We start from the raw sequence: 11,062 nt of genomic DNA on the forward strand, positions 1-11,062 counted from the left end.
CTTCAGACAAGGGAAAGACAGGCCTATATTCCTACAGTGGAGATACGATCCTCCTTCAGACACAGGGAAAGGCAGGCCTATATTCCTACAGTAGAGATACGATCCTCCTTCAGACAAGGGAAAGACAGGCCTATATTCCTACAGTGAGATACGATCCTCCTTCAGACAAGGAAAGGCAGGCCTTATTCCTACAGTGGAGATACGATCTTCCTTCAGACAAGGGAAAGACAGGCCTATATTCCTACAGTGAGATACAATCCTCCTTCAGACAAGGGAAAAGGCAGGCCTATATTTCCACAGTGGAGATACGATCTCCTTCTCCTTCAGACAAGGGAAAGACAGGCCTATATTCCTACAGTGGAGATACAATCCTCCTTCAGACAAGGGAAAGGCAGACCTATATTCTCAAGCTTATTTTATTTGTATTATTCTTATTGAATTTTCTGTCATTTTGAAATGTAGTATAATCCTGACCTTTCATCTCCAGTAGTTGTCCAATAGTAGCGTTGTCACCAGAGACCAGGAAGGAGAGGGCAAACTGGGTGTAAGCCATGCGAACATCAGGTCTACCCTGGAGAGAGAGAGAGAGATGAATGAGATCACAGAATACCAGTCATTAGAGATGAATCATTATAACCTCAATCCCTGGTTGGGACATAGTTTTTGGAACATAGTTTTTCCTCGTCAGCTCAAACAGTCAGGAGGATGACATTTTGACACTAAAGAGAACTATAAACCCTCWTACAGARCGAGTGTCCCAAACGGCACCCTATTCCCTATGGACCCTGGTCAAAAGTAGTGCACTGTATAGGGAATAGGGTGCCATTTAGGATGGACACAGACCAGGTCTCTTACCATCCTATCCTTCCTCTTGGCCAAAGCAGACAGGCCTTTGGTGAAGTGGAAGTGGCTGAAGACTTCCCTGGCTGTGTCGGCTCCCTGGGACACCATGGCTGACAGGAAACTCAGGCACTGACGGACAAACCTGGCCCAGATGATACGACAACACTATGTTAGAATTAGAGACGCGCGCGCACACGCACACACACACACACACACACACACACACACACACACACACACACACACACACAAAATCTGTATTTCGACAAAAGTTGCTTCATGTTCCAACGTACCTGTGGTTTTCTGAGTTTAGGGACGTCTGTATGAGTTTCATATAGCTGGAGACAACCTTCTTGACTATAGTGGATCCCACCATGCTGAAATGAGAGAGATCACTGGCCGTACGGAGCAGAATCATCTCCAAACTCTGGAAGATCACCATCATCTGGACAGAGACAAGGACAATGTGATGTCTAACAGATTATTACATGGTATGTGTGTATATATAGAGAGAGACTGATTTCCAGGCGAACAGGAGACTGACAGAAGCTAATGCTGTACTCTACATACTTCACTCTCCATCTGCTTATCTCCCTCCAGCAGTTTGAAGATCTCAGAACATTCCATGGAGATCTTGATGTAACCCTCAACAACGTCATACAGGTCAGGGCATGGCAGCTTCCTTGCTGTCGTGATGAATGTCTCCAAGCCTGCAACGCAGAGAGAACACGTTTTGAAAACAGACAGCAGTTGTATTGTTATTGAATGTGTCAATACTAAACAACTAGCACCTTTGATAATCGACATACACTCTGCAACAAACAAAAAAAATTAAAACAAAGAGTGAAATCCTATCACTGCAAAGTTGAGGGCAATACGTTATAGCGCCGTTGTAGGTAGCTAGTAAGCTAACGGTAGCTAATAGCAACACTGCCACTCACCCTTCATTGCCTTGGTCGGCTCCATCAACATGGCTTTAAAAACGGTTCCATTGAACTCCGCTGTCTCAGATACTTTTCCTTTCTTCGCATGCTTTTTGGACTCATCCACATCTTCACTCGACCGTTTCTTCCCCATCTTGTTTGAGAGGTAAACCGAAAAAGCGATCAAATAGTTTTAGCCACCGGTCTTGCTTGCTACACATGTGAGAATCTAAACAGAAATGTGTTCTTCTGTCAATGTGTCCGGGCGAGCTCCATTTCCACGTCACTTTGGTTCCGGSCTGCGCAATCAGGGCTGCACAATATTCCTCAAATATAAATAATTCATTGAAATAAAGAAGTGAACCTGACAATCTTGTTTMTTTTATTTCCTCTTCAAGGAGGGATCATTATTAGAATAACATAATAATGGTCCAGGAATTGAGCCTGTCATTCCTACCTCATTCAGCTCATTGTAAAGAACATACAGAAAACATGATACAATACTTTATTAATAAAGTATTGTATCTATCTGTAACGGATATCAAGTTTTGGTTCATTAAGGCAGCAGCTACTCTTCCTGGGGTCCAAAACACATTAAGACACTTACATTACACATAAAACAAAATATAAAACAGTGCATCACATAACATTATAACACCACTAAATATCTACAATACAACATGTATAATACCACCATACAACAATATTACAATGTACACTACCGTTCAAAAGTTTGGGGTCACTTAGAAATGTCCTTGTTTTTGAAAGAAAAGCTAATTTATTTGTTCATTAAAATAACATCAAATTGATCTGAAATAGTGTTGACATTGTTAATGTTGTAAATGACTATTGTAGCTGGAAAAGGCTGATTTTTTATGGAATATCTACATAGGCGTACAGAGGCCCATTATCAGCAACCATCACTCCTGTGTTCCAATGGCACGTTGTGTTAGCTAATCCAAGTTTATCATTTTAAAAGGCTAATTGATCATTAGAAAACCCTTTTGTAATTATGTTAGCACAGGTGAAAACTGTTGTCCTGATTAAAAAAGTAATAAAACTGGCCTTCTTTAGATTAGTTGAGTTTCTGGAGCATCAGCATTTGTGGGTTCGAGTAAAGGCTCAAATTGGCCAGAAACAAAGACCTTTCTTCTGAAATTCATCAGTCTATTCTTGTTCTGAGACATGAAGGTTATTCCATGCAAGAAACTGCCAAAAAACGGAAGACCTCGTACAACGCTGTGTACTACTCACTTCACAGAAAAGCGCAAACTGGCACTAACCAGAATAGAAAGAGGAGTGGGAGGCCCCGGTGCACAACTGAGCAAGAGGACAGGTACATTAGAGTGTCTAGTTTGAGAAACAGACGCCTCACAAGTCCTCAACTGGCAGCTTCATTAAATAGTACCGACAAAACACCAGTCTCAACGTCAACAGTGAAGAGGCGACTCCTGGATGCTGGCCTTCTAGGCAGAGTTGCAAAAAAAAAGCCATATCTCAGACTGGCCAATAAAAATAAAATATTAAGATGGGCAAAAGAACACAGACATTGGACAGAGTAACAATCTGGTTTGTGTGTAGTGAAACTATAATTTGTTTTTCAACTGGACAATGACCCAAAACACAAGTTTGGACACACCTACTCATTCAAGGGGTTTTCTTTATTTTTACTATTTTCTACTTAGTAGAATAATAGTGAAAACATCAAAACTATGACATAACACATATGGAATCATGTAGTAACCAAAAACGTGTAAAACAAATCAAAACATATTTTAGATTCTTCAAAGTAAAGATCTGCGAAGATCCTGTAGATCCTATAGGTCCTGTTCAAAAACAAATGATAGTCCTACGAAGCGCAAACCAGATGGGATGGCGTATCGCTGCAGAATGCTGTGGTAGCCATGCTGGTAAAGTGTGCCTTGAATTCTAAATAAATCACTGACAGTGTCACCAGCAAAGCAACCCCACACCATCACACCTCCTCCTCCATGCTTCACGGTGGGAACCACACATGCAGAGTTCACAAAGACACGGCGGTTGGAACCAAAAATCTCAAATTTGGACTCATCAGACCAAAGGACAGATTTCCACCGGTCTAATGTCCATTGCTCGTGTTTCTTGGCCCAAGCAAGTCTCTTCTTCTTATTGGTGTCCTTTAGTAGTGGTTTCTTTGCAGCAATTCGACCATGAAGGCCTGATTCACGCAGTCTCCTCTGAACAGTTGATGTTGAGATGTGTCTGTTACTTGGACTCTGTGAAGCATTTATTTGGGCTGCAATTTCTGAGGCTGGTAACTCTAATGAACTTATCCTCTGCAGCAGAGGTAACTCTGGGTCTTCCTTTCCTGTGGTGGTCCTCATGAGAGCCAGTGTCATCATAGCGCTTGAAGGTTTTTGCGAATGCAATTTTCCAAATTGACTGACCTTCATGTCTTAAAGTAATGATGGACTGTTGTTTCTCTTTGCTTATTTGAGCTGTTCTTGCCATAAAAAGGACTTGTTCTTTTACCAAATAGGGCTATCTTCTGTATACCCCCCCACCTTGTCACAACACAACTGACTGGCTCAAACCCTTTAAGGAAAGAAATTCCACAAATTAACTTTTAACAAGGCAGACCTATTATTTGAAATGCATTCCAGGTGACTACCTCATGAAGCTGGTTGAGATAATGCCAAGAGTGTGCAAAGCTGTCATCAAGACAAAGGATGGCTACTTTGAAGAATCTCAAATATAAATATATATTTGTTTAACACTTTTTTGGTTACTCAAATCAAATCACACTTTATTTGTCAAATGCGCAGAATACAGCAAGTGTAGACTTTACCGTGAAATGCTTACTTACAAGCCCTTAACCAACAGTGTAGTTCAAGAAGAGTTAAGAAAATATTTACCAAATAAACGAAAATAAAAATTATAAAAAGTAACACAATAACATAACAATAACGCGGCTATATACAGGGGGCACCAGTACCGAGTCAGTGTGCAGGGGTACAGATTAGAGGTAATTTGTACATGTAGGTGAAGTGACTATGCATAGATAGTAAACAGCGAGTAGCAGCAGTGTAAAAACAAATGGAGTGGGGGAGGGGTCAATGTAATAGTCCGTTTGCCATTTAATAATTGTTCAGCAGTCTTATGGCTTGCGGGTAGAAGCTGTTAAGGAGCCTTTTGGTCCTAGACTTGGCGCTTTGGTACCGCTTGCCGTGCGATAGCAGAGAGAACAGTCTATGACCTGGGTGACTGGAGTCTCTGACAATTTTATGGGCTTTCCTCTGACACCGCCTATTATATAGGTCCTGGATGGCAGGAAGCTTGGCCCCAGTGACGTACTGGGCTGTACGCACTACCCTCTGAAGCTCCTTACGGTCAGATGCCGAGCGGTTGCCATACCAGGCGGTGATGCAACCGGGTCAGGATGCTCTCGATGGTGCAGCTGTAGAACTAACTGCTATAGGCGATCAGCTCCTTTGTCTAACTGTTATAGGCCTATTTCTATTTTATCCTGTTCATCAAAAGTGTTGGAAAAACTTGTCAATAATCAACTGCTTGACTTTCTTGATGTCTATAGTATTCTCTCTGGTATGCAATCTGGTTTCTGGTCAGGGTATGGATGTGTCACTGCAACCTTAAAGGTCCTCAATGATGTCACCATTGCCCTTGATTCTAAGCAATGTTATGCTGCTATTTTTATTGACTTGGCCAAAGCTTTTGATACGGTAGACCATTCTATTCTTGTGGGCTGGCTAATAAGTATTGGTGTCTCTGAGGGGTCTTTGGTCTGGTTTGCGAACTACCTCTCTCAAAGAGTGCAGTGTATAAAGTCAGAAAATCTGCTGTTTCAGCCACTGCCTGTCACCAAGGGAGTACCCCAAGGCTCAATCCTAGGCCCCACGCACTTCTTAATTTACATAAACAACACAGCTCAGGCAGTAGGAAGCTCTCTCATCCATTTACAGTATATGCAGATGATACAGTCTTATACTCAGCTGACCCCTCCCCGGATTTTGTGTTAAATGCTCTTCAACAAAGCTTTTTCTTAGTGTCCAACAAGCTTTCTCTGCCCTTAAKCCCTTACCTTGTTCTGAACACCTCCAAAACAAAGGTCCTGTGGTTTGGTAAGAAGAATGGCCCTCTCCCCACCGGTGCGATTACTACCTCTGAGGGTTTAGAGCTTGAGGTAGTCACATCATACARGTACTTGGGAGTATGGCTAGATGGTACACTGTCCATCTCTCAGCACATATCAAAGCTGCAGGCTAAAGTTAAACCTAGACTTGGTTTCCTCTATCGTAATCGCTCCTCTTTCACCCCAGATGCCAAACTAACCCTAATTCAGATAACCATTCTACTACCCATGCTAGATTGCGGAGATGTCATTTATAGATCGGCAGGTAAGGATGCTCTCGAGCGGTTAGATGTTCTTTACCATTCGGTCATCAGTTTTGCCACCAATGCTCCTTATAGGACACGTCACTGCACTCTATACTCTTCTGTAAACTGGTCATCATTGTATACTCGTCGGAAGACCCAGTGGCTGATGCTTATTTATAAAACCCTCTTAGGCCTCACTCCCACCTATCTGAGATATCTACCGCAGCCCTCATCCTCCACATACAACACCCGTTCTGCCAGTCACATTCTGTTAAAGGTCCCCAAAGCACACACATCCCTGGGTCGCTCGTCTTTTCAGTTCGCTGTAGCTAGTGACTGGAACGAGCTGCAACAAACACTCAAACTCAACAGTTTTATCTCAATCTCTTCATTCAAAGTCTCAATCATGGTCACTCTTACTGCAGTTGTGGCTGCTTTGCGTGATTTATTGTTGTCTCTACCTTCTTGCCCTTTGTGCTGTTGGTCTGTGCCCAATAATGTTTGTACCATGTTTTTTGTTGCTACCATGCTGTGTTGTCATGTGTTGCTGCCTTGCTATGTTGTTGTCTTAGGTCTCTCTTTATGTAGTGTTGTCTCTCTTGTCGTGACGTGTGTTCTGTCCTATATATATATATATGTTGGTTTTTTTTATTACATTTTTTAAATTCCAGCCCCCGTTCCCGCAGGAGGCCTTTTGCCTTTTAGTAGGCCTTTTGCCTTTTAGTAGGCCGTCATTGTAAATAAGAATGTTCTTAACTGACTTGCCTAGTTAAATAAAGGTTAAATWAAAAAAATTAAAATAAAACTTTTTGAGGATCTGGCGACACATGCCAAATCTTTTTAGTCTCCTGAGGGGGAAAATATTCCATATGTGTTATTTCATAGTTTTGACGTCTTCTATATTATTCTACAATGTAGAAAATAGTAAACCATATTTTAAAAACCCTGAAATGAGTAGGTGTGTCCAAACGTTTGACTGGTACTGTATCTACCTCAATTACCTCGTACCCCTGCACATGGACTTGGTACTGGTACTCCGTGTATATAGCCAAGTTATCCCTTCTCATTTTTCTCTCTGCATTGTTGGGAAGGGGGAAGGGCCCATAAGCAAGCGTGTCACTATTAATCAACCCGTTGTTTATGAAGCATTTACACATCCAGTAGGTGGCGCACTGTAGTATTTTACAGAATTTACCCCAGTTGATACAGCTCTGACGTYAATGCGTTTCTGGGCATGCCTACAAGGCTTCAAAATAAACAAAGACCAAAAGCGGGTGATTGATCATTAAGCTGCCATAAACTTAACTTAAAATACTTTTAGGCCATTTTTTAGCTACTACAAACACCCAGCGTCTGAATCAAGACGTCCCTACCGCCATGGAAAACGCATTGTTGATGCGAGTGAGTGTTTTCTCCGACCAGGGAGGCAGGAAATACATGGAGGACGTTACCGAGGTTGTAGTGGAGCCCGAGTCSGGGGAAGACGAGCTGAACTCGGACGAACAAGACGATACCAAAGGAGATAGCTCGACGGTCGACATTGTGCCTGAAAACGAGCAGTCTGATCGGACTGTACACAACGCACTGAACGAGCCTCTATCTGCCTCCACTACAGTTTCATGGACACAAAATGTACAAAATGGGGACCAAAGTTCTGCAGTTGCACTGGCAGTTTCGACAGTGGAGAGTTCACCGGCGGAGAGCGATAACCGCCCCCAGCGCTCAGTGGCTTTCTTCGCGGTGTTTGATGGCCACGGAGGCCGAGAGGCAGCGCAATTCGCACGGGACTATTTATGGGAATTCATCAAGAAACAGCGGGGGTTTTGGTCCAAGGATGACGAGGAAGTGTGTGCAGCTATTCGTAAAGGTTTCGTTGCCTGCCACCATGCCATGTGGAAAAAGCTGCGTAAGTTAGAATCATCCATGTGTCTAGYTAAATATGTATATTGGGATTTGTTGTCGCATCTCTTGCATTTAGCTAGCAAACGCTACGAATTAAATGGCCACCACAGGCTCGATGTTGCTGAATGTGTGGTTTGGGTTCTCTGGCTTGACCATCAAAATAAACCTACCACTGCTGGCCATCTGTCAGTAGTAGAGCAAAGAAAGAGACATCCCATGATTCCTATCTAAACCCCCAGCCTATCACACGGACAGGCGGGTGTGCGGGGCTCTGGGAATGGGCTTTTTATACGGTTGTCTTCCTCCTCTGTTTGCCTTCGATACGGATGACAATGGGTTTAGCTGCTTGTYTGGGAAGAGTTCGCGACGGTTGCTTGACGTCGACGGCATACCAAATCAGGTTTATTGCTGTAGTAGGCAGGCCTGGCAGCATGTGMCATCTGATAATGTTGGTTGTAAAGGAGACGCATCATATGTATTGGATTTGTAAAAACCATTGCGTCCCCCATCCCCTCTTATCCGTTTGATGAATTAGTCTCTTGGCTTATCAGCTGTGAGGGCAGTTGTATTTCGGGCAGTCGTCAGCGATCTGCTCTGGATCTTTCAACTGCCCTGTCAAGTCACTAGTGCACAGTCTGCCCTACACCTGTGGTTTCCAAACTGTGGGGCACGCCACCCCCACTCAGTCTGGTTTTCAACCAGTGGAGGCTCATCAGAAGTGGAAGGGGTCCTCAGTGAATTTCATAAAAATACCAATAGTGAAATATTAAAGATACAACTATACTAAATATATTCACGTCACCAAATAATTGATTAAAATACAYTGTTTTGCAATGAAGKTCTACAGTMGCCTCAACAGCACTCTGTAGGGTAGYACCRTGGTGTAGCCGGAGGACAGCTAGCTTCTGTCCTCCTCTGGGTACATTGACTTCAATACAAAACCTAGGAGGCTCATGGCTTTCACCCCCTTCCAAATACTTACACRGTAATTATGACAACTTCYGGAGGATGTCCTCCAACCTATCGGAGCTCTYGCAGCATGAACTGACATGTTGTCCACCCAATTAAAGSATCAGAGAAWGAATCTAGTACTGAAAGCATAAGCTACAGCTAGCKAGCACGGCAGTGGGTGTTTGAGTAGGCTAAATTAGCAAGCTGCAACAAAATATGTCTCTCTCGCGATTCTCCTTCATTTTTGACCAAATTAATTTGTTTAAAACTGTTCAACTATTGTCTTTCTCTCTCTTTGAGTCAACTACTCGCAACAGTTTTAAACAAATTAATTTGGTTAAAAATGAAGGAGAAGCGAGAGAGACATATTTTGTTGCAGCTTGCTAATTTAGACTACTCAAACACCCGGCTCAAACAGAGAGGGATGCCATGTTAGCTARCTAGCTATGGCTGTCTAACACTGAAAATCTTCCAAGTCAAGGTAAGCATTTGTGTTTTATACATGTATTACCACCAGGGCCTGCCGGTGTAACTGCTAAGCTGCTTGCTGACTGTACACTGTACTGCATCATCGTAGCAGGTTTAATAAGGCCTTCGTTCTAGTTCTATGYTAACTGATGTTAGCTAAAATTGTGACAACGAGAAAGGTTTTTCCGCCTGGTCACAAACCGCTGATGTGTTGAAGTCCACGAGCGAAGGACAACGCGTAGATGCGAGAAGGAATTAACGAGCAAAATGATCATGCTGTTYGTATGTGGCTGCTATGAAAGTGAACTGTGTTTGCGTGTGACCAGGGGTGTTTTSATTAYGCCGATTCTGTTGAAAAACTTTTCTTAAACGGAACGAWACGGGGATAAACATACCTGAATTTGTCCAATAGAAACTCTCGTTTGCAACTGTTGGACTAATGACTACACCCTAGATCAGCTAGATGCAAGCAAGTGTGTACAAGGAGGTATTGAATATGTCACTGTCTGTCACCTTGATTACTCAGATTATTCTCTTGACCTGTGTGCACCGACGTTGTATACTTTTCATAAACTAGGTTGTAGCAACTTCAWGATGGAGGGAAAATTAGAGTATCGTGTAGTAGCCTAAACCTATCGACGTTACATTGAGGCGGGTGAATGGAATATAAATGACAGTCATCCAATATGCTGTAAAAGAAATAAGGCCATGCTCATTAAAATATATTAGTCCTCCCTTATCAACCAACCGCCACTGCTTTAAACGTACTCTTGAAAGTTGTAATAGTAGAATGTACAAGGTACAATTTCTAATATTGGGTATTACATCATCAGTTCCTCTTGTCATGTTCGTCATTACAAACCTTAGAGAGATATTTATAACGTGAAATGTCCAGATCAACCAGACCACGTCAGCTAACGTTTTTTTAGCTTCGTTTTTTTTTAGCCCATAAATTTTGTTGTAATGTTTGAGTCACTCAAGTATCACATGAATAAACATTAGACGTGGCAAAATGTATAGACCTGCAAGAAAATGACTGTTAAAACAGCAACATGTTCTTTGCACCCCATGACAAAATGTGTAGAATTGTAGGAACTAAGCTTTAAACCTGATTTTTTTTATCTTTTTCTTCTGTCTGCCACCCAGAGGGGTGTGGACAGTTTGTGTCATGAATAATGCTTGTGCCCATAGATATAGACGAGGTGGGGGCGCAGGATGTTCCCCAAGGCTGTAACGGGGGGGCAGAGTGAAAAAGTTGGGGAACCCCTGCTCTATACAGAAAGAGCATCCAAACGGCAGGCTAGTCTAGTCCTGGGAAACACCAAGGATGTGCGCATGTGTGTTCCCGCCGAGTATTAACACACCTGATTCAACAAACTAAATCAAGCCGTTGATTAGTTGAATAATGTGTTTGTTAGTGCTAACCTGAAACTAAAATGTGTAGCAACGAGGCTATTTGTTAAATGTCTATGGATGTGTCCCAAAGGGTATCAGGGGCTGCCCGATCCTGTTCCCTATATCAGGGGCTGCCCGATCCTGTTCCTTATATCAGGGGCTGCCCGATCCTGTTCCTTATATCAGGGGCTGCCCGATCCTGTTCC

The 11,062-nt window shown here is 42.8% G+C and overlaps 2 protein-coding genes and 1 long non-coding RNA gene across 4 annotated transcripts in view; 1 reads left to right on the top strand and 2 right to left on the bottom strand.

The window, feature by feature from the left end:
• urb1 (URB1 ribosome biogenesis homolog) overlaps nt 1-2,024 on the bottom strand; it is a 103,380-nt gene extending 101,356 nt beyond the window's left edge. Inside the window, 5 exon segments of the mRNA XM_070436692.1 lie at nt 475-571; nt 856-985; nt 1,137-1,288; nt 1,414-1,553; nt 1,785-2,024. Coding sequence (XP_070292793.1) covers nt 475-571; nt 856-985; nt 1,137-1,288; nt 1,414-1,553; nt 1,785-1,920 — 655 coding nt within the window. The 5' untranslated portion in view covers nt 1,921-2,024.
• The window catches only part of LOC139024499 (uncharacterized), a 240,855-nt gene that overhangs the window by 177,840 nt on the left and 51,953 nt on the right, over nt 1-11,062 (bottom strand). The gene's annotated exons all lie outside the window — the stretch shown is intronic.
• ppm1db (protein phosphatase, Mg2+/Mn2+ dependent, 1Db) overlaps nt 7,375-11,062 on the top strand; it is a 26,380-nt gene continuing 22,692 nt past the window's right edge. The window contains exon 1 of one of the 2 annotated variants that reach the window (XM_023983005.3): nt 7,375-8,046. In XM_023983005.3, the coding sequence (XP_023838773.1) occupies nt 7,518-8,046 (529 nt within the window). In that variant the 5' untranslated portion in view covers nt 7,375-7,517. The remainder of the gene's footprint in view (nt 8,047-11,062) is intronic. The other variant, XM_023983006.2, reaches the window with a different exon arrangement.

This window comes from Salvelinus sp. IW2-2015, linkage group LG4p, assembly GCF_002910315.2.
Source record: "Salvelinus sp. IW2-2015 linkage group LG4p, ASM291031v2, whole genome shotgun sequence".
In the NCBI taxonomy this organism is placed as follows: Eukaryota; Metazoa; Chordata; class Actinopteri; order Salmoniformes; family Salmonidae; genus Salvelinus; species Salvelinus sp. IW2-2015.